Below are 22,151 nucleotides of genomic sequence, written 5' to 3'. Positions count from 1 at the left end.
GGTTATGTGACTATGTTTAATTTCATAAGGTTCCATTTACAGTATCGATGTTGTAATGTAATCAAATTTCATCAGTTAAATAAACTTCAGCATCCATTTGGTTGTTAAAGCATAAAAAGAGATTAAATCTGTTTAAACGCAGGCGCCGTCATTTACAATAGGCTAGTGCAAAAAAACTCCTTTGAAAATACTGAGGTAAAATTAATATCCATACTTTAAAGACATGGCGTGGAAAAATATAATTTCATGCAGTGCTTCTTGTTTGGTCTGATACCCACTGTATATCGTATCTCAGCTAGGCAGATTTTTTTTTCAAAGAAATCAGATCCTTAATGCTGTGATTTTGTAGGGGATGACAATTCACCGGAATTCCTGAGGCTGGCTGACTGAAATTAAACTGTGCATATACCCCATTTGTGCATCTTTCTTTCAAATGTAAGCATGTTAAATATTGTTGGATTGTTACATTTAAATGGACAGACATACTGCTCAATATCTGCCATTTTAAAGCTAATTTGAAGATTTATTTAGAATTTTTTAAGTCAAAATAGCAACCTTAACTATAAATAGACCTACAAAAAAATCCAACTAAACTTCTTTTTTTATTTATTTATGCATTTACCCTTCTTGTATTAATTAAAACATCCATTATTATTATTATTATTATTATTATTATTATTATTATTCAGTATAATGGGAATGTCATAATTGCTAGATTTTGTTTTGGTTCTGTAGACTTGTAAATGTATATACACAAATGTATAGGTGTATATTTGTATGTTATATGGTTATATATAATATTGTTTTATATATATATATATATATATATATATATATATATATATATATATATATATATATATATATATATATAACATTAGTATACATATACAGTATACATGTACATCACATAGTCATACATTCATCCATTATACAATTTTCAGAATTATTATTACTTGTTAGTATTTGTTTGTTTGCTTTTGTCCTGTTTCATGTGTACTGTATTGAATAAGACTGTATTGTTTTATGTGATGTTGTAAAAAAAAAAACATAAAAGATTAAAAAGTATTAAAAACGGATAGCTTATTTTTCGGCATAATAAATAACTAAATAAACAACTAAATAAATAAATAAATAAATAAACAAATAAATAAATAAATAAATAAATAAAAGAAAGAAAGAAAGAAAGAAAAGAAAGAAAAGAAAGAAAGAAAGAAAAGAAAGAAAGAAAGAAAGAAAGAAAGAAAGAAAGAAAGAAAGAAAGAAAGAAAGAAAGAAAGAAAAAGAAAAATACAAAAGCTCCGCCTAATTTGTCACCCTGTTTAAAGCCGCTCTACTCGTTTGCAACAGGATCTCGCGATAAACGCAGGATATCCGTAACATCCAGACCTCGCGAGAAGCGCCGCGATCACAGCAACAAGACAACCAAAATAAAGTGAGCACAACAAACCCGTAGCGCATGATGGCGGCGTCTCTGCTGCGCCGGGACAAGAAATCCACCGCCGCCCATCTGAAGGCAGACCTCAAGCGGACTGACAACAGTTCAGGCTTGCGGCAGCTGCAGGAACTGCTGGATAGCGTACTGAACCCGGAGCGGGGCTCGGACCCGGAGGCGCTGGACTGGTGTAAATGGCTGCTGGCCGGAGGGGACGGTTTCGACGAGTTCTGCCGGACCGTCCGATCCTACGATAACGCCACCCTCTGCGGGCTGGTGTGGACTGCCAACTTCGTGGCCTACCGTTGCCGGACTTGCGGCATTTCCCCGTGCATGTCGTTATGCGCGGAGTGCTTCAATAACGGCGACCACACGGGCCATGATTTTAACATGTTCCGGAGTCAGGCCGGCGGGGCCTGTGACTGCGGGGACGGGAACGTGATGAGAGAGAGCGGGTCAGTAGAGCCACCCTGAACCGACATATCTGACCGACAGGGCTGTGTCTTAACACCTGACAGTGTGCTGACCACCTGAGCAGTGTTTTGAGCCATCAGCTGCAGATTTAGACATCATGTCACAAGCGCAGTCATAACAGCACCATTTTGAAAATATAAAGAGGCTAGTTTTATTATTAAACATCATTAGATGGTACTGTCTCTAATCCAAAGCAGATTTGGCCTGCATAGTATCATGAACACAACCTAAATAAGCAGTGAGGTTATGGAGGACGTTAAAGAGTCAATCTGAAAATGAAAACTCTGCCATTTAAAAATCTAAATGACAGAACATCTTTCACTTTCTGATCAAAACAAAAGATATTTTAGTGAGAGCTGGAAACCTGTAACCATTGACTTTCATAGTATTTGTTTTTCTTATTATGGATGTTAATGGTAACAGGTTTTCAATTTTATTCTTAATGTCATCTTTTGTATTTAACAGAAGAAAGTGACATATATAGGTGTATAACCATTCGAGGTAAAGTAAATAGAGCGACTTAGTGAGCACACATATCTAACCAACAGGGCTGTGTCTTAAACACTTGACAGTATTTTGAGGCATCAGCTGCACATTTAATAGAGGTAAAGTTGGTTTTATATTCGCTCATTCGTTCATTTAGCAGTCTCTATTATGTTTACCATGTTACTTTGAATATTTGATCGGAATTAGCATACAAGCATGACTTCTAAACAACATAAACACTATCTAATTGAACAATGTTGTACTTTAATAGTCATTTGCTATTTGTATGATTTCCCTATTTAGATTTTGCAAAGAATTCTTTTCTGAAATTTATAATATTGAGATTGTTTGAATATCCGCATATAAAACCAACTTTACTTCTAAGCAGATTTAGACATCATGTCATAAGCGCAGTCATAACAGCACCATTTTAAACATAAAAAGAGGCTTGTTTTATTATTATTCATCATAAGGCATTACTGTCTCAAAAGCAGACCTGGCCTTCGTAGTATCATGAACACAACCTAAATAAACAAGGTTATTGAGGAAATCATAGAGTCAATCTGAAAATGAAAACTCTGCCATTTAAAAATCTAAATGACAGAACATCTTTCTGATCAAAACAACATATTTTGATGAGAGCTGGAAACCTGTAGCCATTGACATTCATAGTAATTGTTTTTCTTACTATGGATGTTAATGGTAACAGGTTTTTGCTTTTATTATGAATGTCATCTTTTGTATTTAACAGAAGAAAGTGACATATATATATATATATATTTATAGGTTTATAGCATTTTGAGGTAAAGTAAATAGAGCGGCTCAGTGAGCACACATATCTAACCAACTGGGCTGTGTCTTAAACACTTGACAGTATTTTGAGGCATCAGCTGCAGATTTAGATGTCAATTGCAGTCATAACCAGTAGCTTAAAAAGTAAAAATGCTGGTTTTATTTTCTAGCTTTATTATTACACATCATTAGACAGGACTGTCTCAAATCAATAGCAGATTTGTCCTTCAAAGTATCATGAACACAACCTAATTAAGCAGTGAGGTTATGGAGGACATCATTGTCAGTTTTGAAAGAGTAGTTCTTTTGAAGATGAACATTTTCTCATACTTGTTCTAAAAGTTTATTTCTTAAGAAAACAAGATATTTTGATGAGAGTTGGAAACCTGTAACCATTGACTCTCTTAGTGTTCAACAAAACAAAGTATTATGTGTATAAATTTTTAAAGAGAGGGTAAACAGCTAGTAAATTTAGATTTTGTGGTGAACTATCACTCTAAGGATTATAGTTTCCTGCCTAGCTTGTTGACTAAACAGTGTTTTAAAGTGATAGTTCAAAAGAAGATAGTTTGAAGACTGCTAAAAACCAGTAACCATTGACTTCCATGGTAGGAAAATCAAACACTATGGAAGCCAGGTTTCCGTCTTTTTTCAAAATACCTTTCAACATTCTTCAAACTATCTTATTTGGAGATTAACAAAATAAAGAAACTCATAACGATTTGAAAACAATTAAGGGCGAGTAAATTTTCATTTTTGGTTTAGGAATAGTTCACCCAAAAATGAACAATTACTCGCCCTCAATTGGTTTTAAACCTTTTTGATTTTCTTTTTTCTGTTAAACACTAAAGAAGATAGTTTGAAGAATGCTGAAAACCTGTAACCATTGACCCCCATATTTGGAAAAACGAGTACTATGGAAGTCAGGTTTCCAGCTTTCATTTGTGTTCAACAGAATAAAGAAACTCAAACAAGTGAAGGCTGAGAAAAGGATGACAGATTTTTTTTATTTTGGTGAACTACACTTTAATTCCTGGTTTTGTTGGTGAATTGAATTCTGAATATGCTGTATTTTTGGACAGTCTCAAACTTGTATGGTGTCACACACAGACACACTGAAAGAAATAAATTTTTAGTGTAGTCAAATTAAATAATTTAACTCATAATTTGTAAATTGTGATATTAATTGTCAAAGATAACTAGAATTTTCTAACTACATATTTAATATTTACACATTTAATTCCTATAATAAATTAAATGAGTGGAAAGAGTTAAATAATAATATTAATTTACACATAATATTTAAATATTTTCTAATCGTCGCAAACCTACTAATATTAAGTAAGTTTTAATATGGATTGTAATTGTATTGTATTGGATATGTCGCGATGGGTAGTTCCCAGCAAATTTTGCAAGGGCTTGAATTAAAAGAAAAGTATTTTGAAAATAAAAGCAATCTTAGTAGTTTAAATTTGAGAGAAAGACTTGGAGTTTGATCATCATTAGTTTGTAGATTAGGAAGCTTTAAAATAGTTTAAGTTTTGCTTTGGGTCTTGGCGTTTTATTATCAGCGTTATTGTTTGACGCTTTACTCAGAAAATCATAGCTAGGATAACACTAGCTCTGACATCAGCCAGCATTTATAAAGTAAATTTGCTCTTGCTAAATAAATTTGCTCAAAGTGAATAACATATTTCAAGTGGAAATGTCTGTCTTAATTAAACCAAGTTGCACTAAATGTACTAATTTGTAACTAATAAGATTTTTTAAAATTGATAAAAGCAATGTTCCTTCTGCTAAAACAAGAAAATGACATTTCTTGATTTATTTAAATAAATGAAGACTTAAAAGTATAATCAATTCACTAATAATAACAATCTACTTAATATTTAAAACAACACTCCTAAATAAATTAAGTAAATTTTACATAATAAATGACAGGTTAATTGTACCTAATAAAAGATTGTAAAATTTACTTGAAATTTGTTTGTGCAAATTGTTACGAGGATTTTTTTAAAGTAAATTTTCAGAGTTATTTTTTCAGTGCATGATTATATATACATATAAATGTTTCTGTGTGTATATGTGCCTATTTATAAAAGAAAATCTTATTTCGCTTCAGAATAATTGCCAAGGAAACACATCTTATTTTTCAGTTTAAGCATTAAGATAACTAAAAAATACACAATAGAACTATATTAACAACAAATATTAGAATGTCAGTCCTTAAAATTAAAGAATAATAAAAAAAAATTAAGTCTAATATAAGTAAAATAAGTCCAATTTAAAATGCTAACACAAACTACCATAGTAGTAATAGAAAGTAAACTACTGAAACCTGTTTCAAATCAGCAGCAGATTTAGTGTGGTCATAATCTTGACACCTAGCATTCCCGCTACCTATAAAACATTTTATTCTCAATGAACACTTATTCTGTAATGCTTTTTAATGTTATGACCTCAAAGGGTTCTCCAGAGTAAAAATAATTTCCAGTCACACTTTAATGGGCAGTTAAACACAACTTAGAGAATACCTTACTGTTATTGATTAAATGGCTGGTGATCAAGACTTGTGTACACTATTGTTCTCAAGCTAGTACCCTGACTAGTTAGGGCATCGTATCACTTACATTTCCCTTATTTGTAGCATTTCAGGTTGTCATAGTCTAACTGTTTTGTTGTTTGTGACTAATCGCGTGTGCATCTTGAATAAGTTTGCAAAGGGGTGAACAAGTTCTAGAAATTTTTCAGAACATTTGCACTATTTTCAAAATGTGAAACTTATCCGGAATCATTAGAAATTTTCAGGAATTTATGGGAATTAATTACACACTACAGATGTTAAAATTCTGTCATTTAAAAAGCTAGTTAGCCTTAAATTGTCAGTTAAATAGTGCTTTTAGTTTCTTACAATTAGTATATCCAAATAACTGGCTTGCTAGCTAAAGTAGAAACAGGTCTTTTACTTGCTAGTTCATCAATATTTATTAAATATATTTTCACAATGGATTTCAAGAATTTACACTTAGCTGATGATTGATAATAGAGATTGTTTGGCATGCTGTCCCGGAAGAGAGCCCTGAGCTTGTAAGATTCTCGAGCCCTGGGCTCCCTAGCAGGACGAGAGGGGAGTTTAAGCTTAGGAAGATCTCAATGAATTCCCCCAACGTATTTCTGACTAATGACCGATAAAAGGCTGGCTAAGAGCTTGACTATGATGCCAGTTTTGTTCAATTTTCTTAGGTTGCATGTTTTTTTGGACTGGGAGGAAACCAGAGAAGCCAGTTAAACCCACACGAGCATGGAGAGAATGAGCAAACTTTGCACAGAAATGTCGACTGATTTAGTAAGGACTTTAACTAAGAGACATTCTTGCAGTGAGGCAACAGTGCTAATCACAGGGCCGCCGTGTCATCCGTTTTGAAAAGGAGTGGGGGGGTAGGACTGGGTGGGGGTGATTCTTCAAGATGAAGAAACTGTGGTTATTTATAGTGAGTCAGGAATTATTTAATTATTTAATCATAAGTAGGGCCAGACGGAATCTGCGGACGTTTTTTGCTATTTCTGCAGAGAATTTTGTTAAAAGTTAGGGGTGTCACGATTTCGATTTTTAATCGAAATCGATCGAAATTTATGCTTAATTTCGATTATCGAATCAAACAATAGAATCGTCGATGCTGTCACGCCCCCATGTCACGTCAGCTTGGCTTGCCAAGCGGGAAACAACAGGCTTGTTGAAGTGCTTGTTAAACTGCAGAAGCAGGAGACCCGTCGACAGAGCTTAAATCCTCTCCTCTTTCAATGAAGTCGCCGGTGTTTAAGCATTTTGGATTTCCAGTGAGTTATGTTGACAACGTTCGTGTTGTCGACAAAAAAAAACAGTTTTGCAAGCTCTGCTATGTACGTATTACGTACGGTTCGTCCGATAGACAACACTGGCATCGCAATCCTCCGCCCGCCCCCGTTGCAAATCCGCTCGTGAAAAATACACACTCAGGCCCTGTTTACACTGTCTTTGTTTTTAAATGGCATTTTAGAACGACAACGATTTGACATACAGAGTGGCGTGTAGCATTTCTGAGCAGCCCTCCTTCCTCACTACCTCTGAAAATGCACATCACGTGACCAAACAGACGCACTCACAGCCATGCACTCGAGACAGCAGGTCCAGGCAGTCAGAGGACTGCTTCAATCTTTCACTCACTTGTACTCAGTCATTTTAGCGAACACCTCAGATACTGTTGGCTGGTTCCTGTTGGTTGTGCTTCTTTTTTTACCAACGCCATTATAACGACACAGATCACTGCCTATTCACGAGTCCTGCAGAAAAAGTGATTGACAGGTGGTAATTATGTGTGTAACTTGCCTTTATTCATTTACTGTATGATTTGTTTATGGGTAAAACAAAGACCATGCAGGTCAGGTAGTTTAAACGGTAGGCTACAAATAATTAATTGGTCATTAATTAATTAATTATTCATAATCGAAAATCGAATCGAATCGTGCCTTCAGAATCGAAAATGTAATCGAATCGAGAATTTGGAGGATCGTGACACCCTTATTAAAAGTCTACGGATTTCTGCAGAATTATTTTTGGAGTATCAGCACTAAAACCTTAATATATAAAACAATAAATATCTTTTTAACTTTTTATTTAATGTTTAAAATGCAAATCCTATTAGATTTACTTTATTTGGGAAATAAAGCAAGTTTGTCATATAATATCCCTTGTAAAAGACAGAAAATATTACTTTACAAACTGCACTGTACATAAATCAGATGAATGTTTACACATTAGTCAATAATATTACTGAAAATAAGAAAAAAACGGAAAAAATCTAGATTTACACACATTTACTCAAGTAAATAAACTGAATTAATGATGTTCTGAAAATCTGTGGAATTCTGCGCGTGCAGATTCCAGGTGGGCCTAATCATAAGTTAAATATCTCAATTCAATCTCGAAATTAGTTTATAAATAAATTTTACGTAATGTTCGGACTCAAATGCAAAAATGCGTCATGTGATTGATTAATGTGCTGGGTAGACATTTAACGAAAATGGCATTAAATGTGTTTGTTTTAACTCAGATTTTTCTGCAGGATTAATTTCAACTATAAACTGTTACGTTCACGGTTATAAGTAAATCTGCAATTTTGTAAAACTCCCGTTTATACTCTTTAATTTCCCTTAAATCTGCTGCTTAGTTTGTAAATGAATAATTTCCGGAACCAAACCAGTTGCCGTGATTGACGTCCCTCCATCCCGTAATTATTTATTAATTTTTTTTTAAATGTTACTAATCGGTTATAGCAGTTATAATGTTCTTTATTTTGTGCCATATAATGTTATAGCTCAATTATAGATAAAGTACAAACATGTAGCTACAAGCATAAATTATGAAACATCTCTATTCAGTTTACTAACACCATTGACATTCAGTTCGCTTCAATATTATGTGCTAAGTGAAAATTATTCTGTCTAATCTTCAAGAAGAGCCCCCAGTTATCTCTTCTGTCATGTCTTCTGACTGACTTGAGATCGCTTTGCTTCAGTCTCCTGCTATCCTAATCCAGGGATGCTGTTTCATCTTCTCGAAATCTCTTGGTCAGGCTCATTATCAGATTTACTTGTGGTTTTAAAAAAATAAATATGCTTGACTGCCTCATTGGCATTTGGAAAATATAGATATTATTTAGGTTAGTCCCTATGCCAATTGTTCAAATATATTGTTGCGAACAATAATTTAATGCGACTTCTGCTTGAACTTCGGCATTGTGACTAGCTTCATGTGTGTGCGCACGCAAATCCACTCAGCTTTGCTGTTTTTTACTTGCATCTATCACATTTTCCCTCTCTCACACACACTGAAGTTAAGTAAATACATTAAAAAGAATACCGTAATGCAAAACACAAATATCTAACATTTTCCAGAACAGGATCCGGCAAAATCCGGCTTAAATTAAGCACCGGTTAAGTCCCATATATTCCTGTTAATTTCCATGGAACATTTCCAGAGTTTTGCAACCCTAATTTTGAATCTGCAGCATTTTTTTGGCCTTGTCTTAAAGCTAGTATCTTGCTCAGTGTAGTTGTATCACAATTTAGCATCACAGTATCTTGGGGTTTTGTTCACGAGTGAGTGAGGGAGGGATGGAGCATGAGGTTGACAGGCTGACCGGTGCAGGGGCAGCAGTAAAGCTCTCGATTTACCCGTCAATCTTTGTTCCTACTCTCGCCTATGGTCATGAGCTTTGGGTCATGACCGAAAGGACAAGATCTCGAATACAAGCGGCTGAAATGAGTTTCCTTCGTAGGGTAGCAGGGCACACCTTTATAGACAGGGTGAGGAGCTTTGTCACCCGGGAGGAGCTTGGAGTAGAGCTGCTGCTTCTCCACATCGAGAGAAGTCAGCTGAGGTGGCTCGGGCATCTGTTTCGGATGCCTCCTGGACGCCTACCTAGTAAGGCAGGGGCGTCAAACTCAATTCCTGGAGGGCCAAAGCTCTGCACAGTTTAGTTCCAACCCTGCTCCAACACACTTACCTGTAGGTTTCAAACAAGCCTGAAGGACTCAATTAGTTTGATCAGGTCTGTTTAATTAGGGTTGGAACTAAACTGTGCAGGGCTGCGGCCCTTTTGGAACTGAGTTTGACACCTGTGTAGTAAGGTGTTCCAGGCATGTCTCACTGGGAGGAGGCCTCGGGGAAGATCCAGGACACGCTGGAGGGACTATGTCTCTCGGCTGGTCTGGGAACGCCTCGGGATCCCCCAGGAAGAGCTGGAGCAAGTGTCTGGGGAGAGCGAAGTCTGGAGTTCTCTCCTAAGACTGCTGCCCCCGCGAACCGGCTCTGGATAAGCGGACGAAAATGATGATGATTGGTGTGTTCTAAATTCTTTTGCTTCAGCATTATTTTTGGGCCTTAAGCCATTTCCCCAAGTTAGCAACAGTTTTAAGTCATAAACTTTCTGATGTCTTTAGGGTCCTACATGGGTGATTTTTGAATCTGCAGTAATTTTGGGCAAAACACTCCAAAGAACTTGGTGCTTGTTCCAATTACTTATTAAAAATGAGCTGAAACATCACAAATCTTGATTTTTTTTTTTTGTGTGTGTAATTGTGTAAAAACAATTAAGTTAACTTGATCTGCTTGTGTTGGGAATTGAGTGGAAAAAATGCAGGGTTCCACACAGTTCACTTATGTTGTTCCAACACAAATAGATTAGGTTAACTTATTACATTTTAGTAGATTTGAACACTAGGGGTGTCAAAATTAATAGATTTTTCGGTGCACCGCGATGCAGACGCGGACAATTCGGTATCGGTTCAGTAATAATCATAACCGGTTATTACAGATGTCATTTACCTCATATGCGCTCTGTCGCGAGAAGGCGATCGCGAGTATTTACAGCGCTTTAACTACTTAAAACTCATAAACTGTGCACAATTTCACTGTGTGTGTTTGCTGGATCAGTCTATTACTGACATATACAACAATAGCCCCTATTTCACTGAGATCGAGAGAATGAAAGTAGCCTACTCCATTTCTCTCTCTCTCTCGCTCTCACTCGCTCTCTCTCTCTCATTCTCACACACAGTAGCCCATTTGACCTGCTGGCGTGGCTTCTTCTCTTCTCGGCTGTTTTACAGCGTTACTTTTGCATACAGAAACAAGCGCGTCTGCAGAGTTTGCTCCACCGTGTCTATCATACATCAGCTGTGAGATCGCCGCTGCCGCTTATCAGTATCACTCATCTGTGAAGAGCGCAGCGCGCAGCTGATTGAGGGTGTGACCAATCAAAGGGGTGTAAGAGAACTAGACAAGGATCAGAAATTGAGCTGGATATTTATATTTGTTTATATTATTTGCCAAATGCTCGTTTTGTTTTAAGTTACAGTTTATATATCTGACTTTTTGTATTAAATGACAAAATTGTATTACAAATAGTATATAAATATAAATATATTCATACATTTTAATACAAAAAATGCTGCTGTGAAGAAAATATAAAACTGTGTATGGAAAGCATCGTCAATGCACCGTGATGCACCGAAATATCGAATTGAACCGAATCGATGGCATGATAATCGTAACCGAACCGAACTGTGAGACTAGTGTAGGTTCACAGCTCTATTGAACACAAAGCAATTGCAATAAAGCTGTCCCCCAAAAACATTAAGAATCGTGTCATTTCAGCTCAATTTAAATAAGTATTTTACAGCAAAATACTTTTAAGTGTAGACAAGTTACTCAAAGTGTGTTCCTAATGAGGATCTTCTTTTGAGCAGCATACACGTGCAGCATTTTCAAGAGTTCACACTTAGCTGATAATCAATAAAGCGTATTTGGCATGCTGTCCCGGGAGAGAGCCCTGAGCTCGTAATATCCTCGAGCCCGGGGCTCCCTCCCGTTAGAAGGGCGAGAGGGGAATTCGAGGTCAGGTAGGTCTCGAGAACTCCCCTGCTTGTCACCGTGAGAAGTGTAAACTCAGGTTGTATTGGGTGATAATTTGTTTTAGTCGATTGCTATGGTTTATGTTTTTGGACGGTGGGAGGAAACCGGGGAAAACCCACGCGAACACGGGGAGAACATGCAAACTCCACACAGAAACACCAACCAGCCCGATGGGTTGGACTAGCGGTGTTCTTGCTGTGAGGCAACAGTGCTAGCCACTGGGCCACCGTGTCGCCCGATCAGAAAAAGTGGGAGGATGTAGGGGTGGAAGGGGGGGAGCTTCAAGACGAAGATAACTGGAGTGGAAAACTCAGGTTATTTATAATGCTTCCGTAATCATCTAATAGGGCTGATTACGGAGCTAACAAGGAACCAGCCGTGTTGATTATAAGCACGTGATCCTCTCGAAATTAGTTTATGAATAAACCACACTTAAACTCCATAGGTATTTTCCAAATAAACAGATTTTTTGTAAGTGGATATATTATCTGTCAGCCATTTTTAAACTCCACAATTTATGATTATTAATGTGCATTTAAAATAGGCAGGTGCAACATGATTGATATATATGCACCAACATGAGGGCTGGTGTGACGGTCAGACGGGCTGTCAGGGGGTATAATAGTGTGGAGTGGGCCGTGGCACCTGATCACTGCCTTACAGAGAGTGACACAGTCTGGGTTATTTTTAACCCACTCATAGGGTCAGTGACGGGTCTCTTCCCTTCCTCCTCTCACACTGCACAGGGCTTTTTCTTCTTTAGCATTTGTGCTGCTGCGACGGACAGACAGATGTGTCGGAGTTCAGACATGGTACTGATCACTTTCAACTAAAGTTCTAGAAGTTTACTGTATTCGATCATCAGAAAGGAGTGTAATTAGCATGAAGTGTTTGAAGTGCAGATGGGAGAAACAAACCGCTAATGCTTTACTTGAAGGGGACACTTAGTCTGCTTTAATTATTAAGAGCGTCATTAATATGGAATGACATGTTAATGGCAAATTCAGCTTGTACCAATGTAGGAACATGAGTTCAGATGATGGCGACTTCTTTTGTAGTGATTCCAGTTGTGCTATTGTTTGGTATTTATCTTCAGGAAATCACTGAAGCCATGTATTATGTTATCATAACGATCTAATGTGGCAATACGATCGTAACAGTACTGTGCATTTACACGGTGGCCGTTTTCGTCAATGCAAACACTCCAAAAACAACATGAACATTATAGCAAACACTGTAAAAAGCCCATTCCCAGCCACTACACTTTTCTGACAGGGTATTCAAGGGTCATCGAGTGACAGAATGTTGTGGGACTGCTGTACAGAAGTTATTGTTAGGGATTATAGATCGCAAAATTTTTATTTTAGTGTTTTTTTTTTTTAAAAGCATGATGCTAAAGCACCAACGTGGTTATGAATATATTAAAAAGTGTTTGTTTGTTGGAAAAATTCATCATGACAAAAATACTAATTAGTGGATCTCCTTACTTCTGGGTGCAGATGGAGGTAGTGTATTATGGGAAATTTTTCCTACCCCTTGGTTTCGAGTGTGGTCCTGAAAAATTTTCATTTGAAGGAGTGTATACCCCTTGCCCTTAGCCCTACGCCTTCAAGCTAAAGAGAATTGGGACCCCACTACCCCTTCACGGGCACGCGCAAAACGAGGGGTAGGGGTAAGGGGAAGGGCTAAGGGGTGGAATTGGGATTGGGCCTTAGTGCCTGTAGTTAGTGTTCTGAGGGGAAATCCTCCTGCCGACAAGGGACAACAGCTTATCAACTGTGTCCGAAACCGCCTACTACTCCGTAGGTACTGCATTTGAATTTAAACGTACTACTCGGCCATTAGAAAAGTACGTTCTATACAGTATGAATGTGAAAAGTATGAATGGAATTCTGACATACTACATCCGCCATTTTGTCATGGTCATGTGACCTACGTGCTTCAGTTGTGTCGCTTTACTTCCATTCATAAATTCGCTCGCGGGGCATCATAGGATAGCGCAGCATGCATGGGATGCGCACTCCGGAATCTCGCCGGAAGTAGCAAGTCATCCGGGTACTTTTCGCATACTGATTTTCGAATACTATGAATTCGGACATACTACTCGGCTCGCATACTGATTTTGGCGTACTATATAGTATGGAAGTATGCGGTTTCGGACGCAGCCTGGGACTGACTCCAAAAGGGCCGCAGCCCTGAACAGTTTAGTTCCAACCCTAATTAAACACACCTGATCAAACTAATTGAGTCCTTCAGGCTTGTTTGAAACCTACAGGTAAGTGTGTTGGAGCAGGGTTGGAACTAAACTGTGCAGGGCTTCGGCCCTCCAGGAATTGAGTTTGACAACCCTGTTTTAAAGCTTCATGAAGCAGAGTTGTGTAAGTAGTCATCAGTAGTGTAATTGTCAATGTATTCGCTGTGCAGGAATGGGGATATTGGCACATTTATTTCTGGAGTGTGTTTAGTGTTAAAAAAACCCACTTTGGCACTTGCATTTCATCACTCGTGTGTTCTTATGACTGACAGCATGGACTGTTTGTCTGAGCCGACTAGTCCATGATCTTACTGATACCCTGATGGCGGTCGCTTGTGCGTTAATCTGTTGACATTTATGACGAAGTTCTCTGACCACAGACATCAAATAGATGCTCGTAAAATTTTTATGTAGCCACGGTTGTTTTTTAAATATAAGGTTTTGTTTATTACAATACATTTTTACGGTAAGCTACTGACGTTATATAACCAACTGTATTATTTGTTTTTGTGTGACAGGTTTTGTAACAGACATCGATTAAAAACAGGAGAGAACGTTCCATCAGTCCCTCGAGATCTGCTGCTCATGTCTGAAATGGTGCTGCCGCGGTTTATCATCACTATCATTCAATATCTGAGAGACGGCTACACTGAACCAGGTGAGGACACCAGGGGCTTTATTTTGACGGTCCATGCGCAGAGCGCAAAACGCAGGGCGCAAACGCTTTCAGGGTGTGTCAGAACACATCTTTGCTTTAAGGACGGGAAAAAAGGCGCATGGTCTACAAGGGTTGAGTTTATTTTCTTAATGACATATAGGTGTGTTTTGAGAATAAACCAATTAGAGTCTCATCTCCCATTCCCTTTAAGAGCCAGCTGTGTCGCGCCATAAGCGCATTCGCTATTTACAGGACGCAAAATAAGTCTAAGTGGAAAAACTGAGCATTTCACACGCATACAGTTAACAGAAAACTGTTAAACAGAGCATCTACTGCGTGAGAATGAGAGATAATGGATCTACTTTCACTTTCGCTCTTGGATAGGGAAACCTTTAAGCACAGACATCAATTAGACTATAAATTTGTTAAACGCAAATATTAGTTTCTAAACTATTTCTAAATTCAGTTCTGATTTCCAGCAAACGAATAAATGAACAACAATAACGAAGTGTGTTCAAAAACCTGAGTTATATCCTAAAACACATGCTGTGCCCCATATGGTCTAAAACCTGCAGGTGGGCAAATCTAAGCTTGTTTTTAATAAAACAAATATAAATATGGATATAATAAATAATACTGCTAATAATAATAACATTATACAAAAGCAAATTGTTATGAATGAACTGAAAAAGCCTCCCGAGATGAAGAAGACATAAAAGCAATGATTTTTCAAATTTATGTAGGCTAGAAAATAATATGTTTTTTAATATTTTAATCCTTTATATTAATATCCTATATATATATTCTTATTATATCCTATATATATCCTTAATATTTAATTTTTTTCATATGTAAAGATATTTGCCTATTGCTCTCTTGTGTGTATTAAGCAGTGTGTAAGCGAGGTGCAACTCTGCGCTGGAGTTTAGACCGGGTTTGTTTTGGTCTAATGAAAAATCTATTATAGTTTCTTAAAATAGCAACGCGACAGCAGTCCGCCTCAGAACGCCTTCCTTTTTAGACCAGAACGCCTATGGGCGCACATATGATCGCTAATGCATTTGCTATTTAAACAGCATAGCGCAACGCCTCAAAACGACTCTTGCGCCAAGCTGAAACTAGCAAACAAGTATTGCGCCGCGCCTTGCGCCACATTGCGCCGGGTGTATGATAGGGCCCCAGATCACAACTTAAAGGAGTCTGTTGTCCAAAAAATTAAAGTTCTGCTATCATTTACTCACCCTTTACTTGTTCAAAACCTATTTGAGGTTCTTCCATTAGACACACAAGATATTTTGAAAATGCTTAATAGGAAGGCGAATAATTTTTACTTTAACTGTGCATTAGTTAATGGTCATATTGAGAAACATTCGTGTCTATGAACAAAGGGATGGGTTAAATTTTATGACTTTATGACTAACTGTTGTGAGACTGGCTTTTCGAAAATTATTTTGTTCAACACGTTAACTTGTTCTGATTTCCTGGCAGAGTCGGCCGCTGACAGAGATCTTCAGAAGGTTCTGCAGCAGTTGGATCCACACATCTCCTTCTTAGAAGAGCTCACCAAGATGGGCGGAGCCATGCGCACCGTTCTCACCAAGATCTTAACCGATCAGCAGACCTTTAAAGAGCTCAGCATGGGTATGTATGGGATGTGTTGGCATTGCAACATTTATTTATATTTATATTGTTTATCTAATTTCCAAGAACTGTTTCCAGTCATTGAGACTCGATATTTGCACACGTTTTTCGTATGTATGCGCACGTTTGAACTTCTCACAAAAACTTTCTACCTAATTCTCAAGTGGGTATTTGCATGAGTTAGACTTCTTCTTCTTTTAATGATTTTAGAGTTTTTTAAATGAAAACCAATGTGTACAAGGTTATTAATTTGCAGAATACATGCCCAAACTTACTCCATATAGGGGCTTTCCACAAATCGTTACTTGACCAGAGAAAGATTATTATGGTGCCAAAAACTAAAGACAAAGAAAAAGGCCTTTAACAATAATGAACAACAAGTTTTGTTGTCAGAGTTTAAAGCCAGAAAAAAATGTGCTAGTTAATATCCATTTATATTAATAAAACTTTAATTAAACTTTTATTATCAATTAGTTACTTTGAAATAGCATCTGATTATATGTAGGGTTTATACATGTTTGTAAAGCCCCAGGTGTTCACCAGTACATGAAGTTGTTCTTTAATTTTTTCCGTATTCGTTTATTTTTTATAATTTCTTTCTTTCTTTCTTTCTTTCTTTCTTTCTTTCTTTCTTTCTTTTCTTTTTCTTTCTTTCTTTCTTTCTTTCTTTCTCTCTTTCTTTTTTCTTTCTTTCTCTTTCTTTCTTTCTTTCTTTCTCTCTTTCTTTTTTCTTTCTTTCTCTTTCTTTCTTTCTTTCTTTCTTTCTTTCTTTCTCTCTTTCTTTTTTCTTTCTTTCTCTTTCTTTCTTTCTTTCTTTCTTTCTTTCTTTCTTTCTCTCTTTCTTTTTTTCTTTCTTTCTCTCTTTCTTTCTTTCTTTCTTTCTTTCTTTCTCTCTTTCTATCTTTCGTTCTTTCGTACGTTTTTTTCTCTCTCACTCACACTTGGGGTAATAATCAAAATTATTAGAGATGTTTACTGTTACTAATTGTTTAGCCTGTATTAATGCATGTAGTGTAAAGCTGCACAACCATTAAAAGATCAGAATTTAAATTCAAACACCCAAGCAACCTAAATAATGACGATGTGCATATTTTTATCAATCCTTGACTCGCTGCACTCAAATCTGTGTATGGTCGAGACAGATTCAGCTTTACACTTTTCAGTTAGTTACAAACAGTCAAATAACACAGACGTACTGGGAAAACAATTTATAATAGAGATATAAACACAGATGTTTATGGTAAAGATTAAAGTCACTGTTTAATCAACTTGATGCTCACAACTGAAAGTTGTAGCAATTACATAGCTTAACCAATAGGTGGCGCCAACCAGACATCAAATATGTCACTGACTAATTCTTAAAAAGGATGTATCTAGTAGTGAAACATGAAGTTTTATAAGTAAACTATTGAATGCTTAATTAAAATTACAGACTCCAAATTATGTTTGTTAAAACCAACATTTTCTAGCAGTGCTGTAATAAATGAAATGCGAACTTCATTTTTCTCCTGTTTTGCTAAACTGAAAAATGGTTTGATCCGTAACTCAAATACCACAATGTGAGATTTGAGTTCCGTTACACCACTACTTTGTTGTTATTGCCTGTTCATTTTAACATAAAGTAACATTTACTTATGCATACTTGTGCATTTGTAGCTCCGCCCTGTTTTAAAAAGAGGCTTAGGACAACAATCTCATCGTAATTGAAAGTGACAGTCACCGAAATGGCACAATTAGGATCAAAGCGTTAAAGGAGCTCCCATTTGGAACCTTTATTTTTAAAATTGTATACAATAATAACCAACATGTTATGGGTAAAACTATAAAGTAAATGTAAAACAAATAAATAATACAAAGCTAGAGTTTCACTTACATTTTTAATTGTTTAAATGACTGCACAAGAATAATACAAGGATTAGTTCAGCCAAAAATAAAAATCATCATTTACTCATGCCGGTTTGACTTTCTTTTTTTTTTTTTTTTTTTTTTCTGTCGAACACAAATTATATTTTGATAAAAGCTGGAAAACCTGTAACAATTGACTTCCACAGTCTTTGATTGTCCTTCTACAGAAGCGGACAGTTACAAATTTTTAGCTTTCTTCAAAACATTTTCCTTTTTGTTTAAAGGAAGAAAAAAGTTAAAGGTCTGTAACCACTTGTGGGAGTGTAATTTATAAATTTTTGGGTCAACTATTTCTTTAAATATAAAAAAAGACTTATGTTGGCACAATTCAAACAAGTCCTTTTTACCCCAATAGGTCAAGAGGATAATGTTTATGCAAAGAAGAACTATGAGAAGTATTTGTCGGCATTGAAGAGCTCAGGTCTGGTGTCAGTGGAGGAGAAAGGAGCCGCTGGAGGAGCTGGAGACGGGACATCAGATGCTGCAGCAGGGGCAGGAGCGCTCAGTCTACTGGGTAACACTGCTTTCTTTTCTTTATTTCATTTACTTATGGGTGTTTACGATCTTTGTTATAGAGCGAGTGGGGGAACTAGATTTTGATTAACTTGACATCAACCTTGTTGTTTTAGGAGCCACTGCTACTGCTAGTCTGGATGACTCCAGCAAAGAGGTAAGCACACAGACTGCTGGGATAGACCAAACGTGACACAACAACCAGTCATTTTGTCCATTTTGATTATCTAAGCTGATTTTAGCATGGTTGATTTCTGGAAAATAGTGGCTCAACTGATGTTTTTTTGGACAGGAGGATCAGGATGGGCTGCAGGGTGTGGGTCAGAGGAAAAGAGTGAAGCTCAGTAGCAGTACCAAAGGTAAATCCTAGTACATCATGTTAAACAGCTGAAGGCAAAATGATTAGCCCTCTTGTGAAATTTTGTATTTCCTCTTTCAAATTCTTCTCATATTTACTATCATGTGATGTTTATTGGAGCGAGGACATTTTTAATGCATTTCCTTTTTTATGGAGAAAGTCTTATTTCTTTAGTTTGACTGAAATAAAAGCAGTTTAAAAACTATTTAAGGTCAATATTTTTAAGAAATATAGGGATGCACCGATATAGATTTTTTGACCGATACCGATAACCCTTTAGATATGGAGGCTGATAGCCGATTTATATATATATATATATATATATATATATATATATATATATATATATATATATATATATATATATATATATATATATATATATATAGGTGTGTGTATGTATATATATATATATATATATATATATATAGGTAAAGGTAGATATATATATATATATATATATATATATATATATATAGGTGTGTGTATGTATATATATATATATAGGTAAAGGTAGATATATATATATATATATATATATATATATATATATATATATATATATATATATATATATATATATATATATATAGGTAAAGGTAGATATATATATATATATATATATATATATATATTTGTAGATATATATATATATATATATATATATATATATATATATATATATATATATATATATATATATATATATATATATATATATATATATATATATATATATATAGGTAAAGGTAGATATATATATAGGCTGACAATTATAAATATTTCAAAATGTTACATTTTTATACTGTGAAAAACTGATTTTATTTTAAAAACTTCATAAAAGATTGAACTGCTCTTATGAACTGAATAGTTTATACTCAAAGCAAAAAAAAAGTTAGAATTTCAAAATTGCAAGGTGATTATAGAGACCTATATTCACAATTTCTCACAAATCAGCATGCAAAATAAATTATTGAATAATAAATAAACAAATTATTTCCTTTTTTTCATAGCAAATTAACATGCAACTTGACTGTACTTACTGAGTTATTAACACACATCAACACCACATGAAGAAAGGACAGACTTTAAAGGAATAAACAATGTGGGGAAAGCTCCATTATAGTGCACTGGACAGGCAGTTCTGTACAATTACGTAATTTATCTGCTTAAAGATATCAGACTTAATTTAGACATCAGACCGATAACGATAATCTTAAATATATCATAATAAGTTACTATATCCTAATATATCGGCCGATATATCGTCCTAAAAATATATTGTTTTCAATTGGCTACAGAACACCTGTTGTCCAGTAACTTGCCTAATTAACATCGTTAATCTAGTTTAATATGGCACTTTAAGCTAAATACTAAAGTCTTGGATAATAACCAGAAAAATATAATTTGCTGTCATAGCAAAGACTAATGGAATTTGTTGTTCAAAAGTTAAAATACCACAGGAGGGCTATTAAGTTTTACTTCAGAACTTGAAATAATTTCTCAAATAAAATAAACATGCATTGATGTCTTTCTCTTTATATCTAAAATTTCTTGGTTTTCTTGCTGTTTCTGTTTCGATAGATCCATCCATAATGGACACGCTGAAACATAAATGCTTTTTAGAAGAGTTACTGTTTTGGACTATTAAGTATGAATTTCCACAGAAGATGGTGACGTTTTTGCTCAACATGTTGCCAGATCAGGATTACAAGGTATTTAATTCTATTTTAAGCATATTTCAGTCTATATGTGCAGGATTCAAAATTAACTTGTGGTTTGTTGAATCTGTAAATTGCTAAATCTAGCCAATTTTGGTACATTATTTGATTTTGAGAATGAACATTGCTAGTAGTTTTCAAGCAGTCATAAGCAGGGCCACATGGAATCTGCAGACATTTTTTGCTATTACTGCACGGAATTTTGATAAAAATTTACAGATTCATGCGGAATGATTTTGGGGGTATCATAACTAAAATATTCTATTTATATTATATTAATATTCCTTAATATATGATCTAAAAAGGAATACACTTTTAACTTGTATTTAGTGTTTACAATGCAAATCCAATTAGATCCACTTTATTTTGTAAACAAAGCAAGTCTTCTATATAATATGTCTACTAAATGTGACAAAAAATGACTTTATATACTGTATTGTGAATAAATTATATTAACATTTACATATTAGTCAATAAAATTACTGAAATTAATTAAAAAAACTGAATAAATATAAATTTACACACATTTACACAAGTAAATAAATAGACTAATTTCCAGCAAATGATTAAATTAACGATAATAGTTGAAGTAGTGTTCAAAAAAACTATAATTATTATATAGTTATATCCAAACACATGTCCTATTCTTATGCCTCATATGGTGGTTCATACATCTCCAAAACCCGAATAAAAACCCTGTTTTTATTATAACAAATATAAATATAAAAACTTATACTAATAATAATACTATACAAATGCAAATTGTCATAAATAAACTACAAAAAAATTAAATCCCTCTGAGGTGAATTATATTTATGTAGAAAATAATAATTTTTGTAACATTTTAATCTTTAATTTGTTTTCACATGTAAAGATATTTGTGTATTGCTGTACATCCTGTGTGTATTAAGCAATGTGTAAGCATTTAGACTGCATAGGCGCATAACCAACTTGCTCTGTACTGAATTAGAGCAGCTTTTAGTTGGGTAATGGCGCAGTCTATTTTAAAACAGCAATGCGCCTTAATGCACTCCTTTTTAGACCGGCACACCTATGAGGGCAGAAATGGATTTTCTGTTTACAGTTTAGCTTGAAGAATAAATAGATTTTTAAATATACATTCAGTCTTTGTAATCCTTCATTTCGTTAGGGTATAGTTTTATTACTACTTTTTCCCCTCTAAACATTTTTATTGTACTTGATAGATGAAACATGCAAAAAAAATTGTTTTAAGACTGTAAACAAAGCCCTTTACACACTTATACATTTAGGTTCTATAAAAATATCTAAATAATTTTAAAATAAAATATAAATAAATAATATTAAGTAAGCTGTCGCCTCACAGCAAGAAGGTCGCTGGTTCGAACCTCGGCTCAGTTGGCGTTTCTGTGTGGAGTTTGCATGTTCTCCCTGCCTTCGTGTGGGTTTCCTCCAGGTGCTCCGGTTTCCCCCACAGTCC

General features: G+C 35.3%; 1 protein-coding gene across 4 annotated transcripts in view; it reads left to right on the top strand.

Annotated features, from left to right (window-relative positions):
• Positions 1-1,414: 1,414 nt before the first annotated feature.
• The window catches only part of ubr3 (ubiquitin protein ligase E3 component n-recognin 3), a 119,203-nt gene continuing 98,466 nt past the window's right edge, over positions 1,415-22,151 (top strand). For 3 of the 4 annotated variants that reach the window (XM_017357738.4, XM_021478824.3, XM_021478823.3), the window contains exons 1-7: positions 1,438-1,890; positions 14,415-14,554; positions 16,043-16,195; positions 18,456-18,614; positions 18,730-18,770; positions 18,906-18,972; positions 20,556-20,686. In XM_017357738.4, coding sequence (XP_017213227.1) covers positions 1,460-1,890; positions 14,415-14,554; positions 16,043-16,195; positions 18,456-18,614; positions 18,730-18,770; positions 18,906-18,972; positions 20,556-20,686 — 1,122 coding nt within the window. In that variant the 5' untranslated portion in view covers positions 1,438-1,459. Of the gene's footprint in view, positions 1,891-14,414; positions 14,555-16,042; positions 16,196-18,455; positions 18,615-18,729; positions 18,771-18,905; positions 18,973-20,555; positions 20,687-22,151 lie in introns of all 4 variants that reach the window. The other variant, NM_001423758.1, reaches the window with a different exon arrangement.

The sequence above is a fragment of the Danio rerio genome, chromosome 9 (genome assembly GCF_049306965.1).
Source record: "Danio rerio strain Tuebingen ecotype United States chromosome 9, GRCz12tu, whole genome shotgun sequence".
In the NCBI taxonomy this organism is placed as follows: Eukaryota; Metazoa; Chordata; class Actinopteri; order Cypriniformes; family Danionidae; genus Danio; species Danio rerio.
The sequence above is the reverse complement of the archived record's forward strand: the minus strand, read 5'-3'. Positions and strand labels throughout refer to the sequence as shown.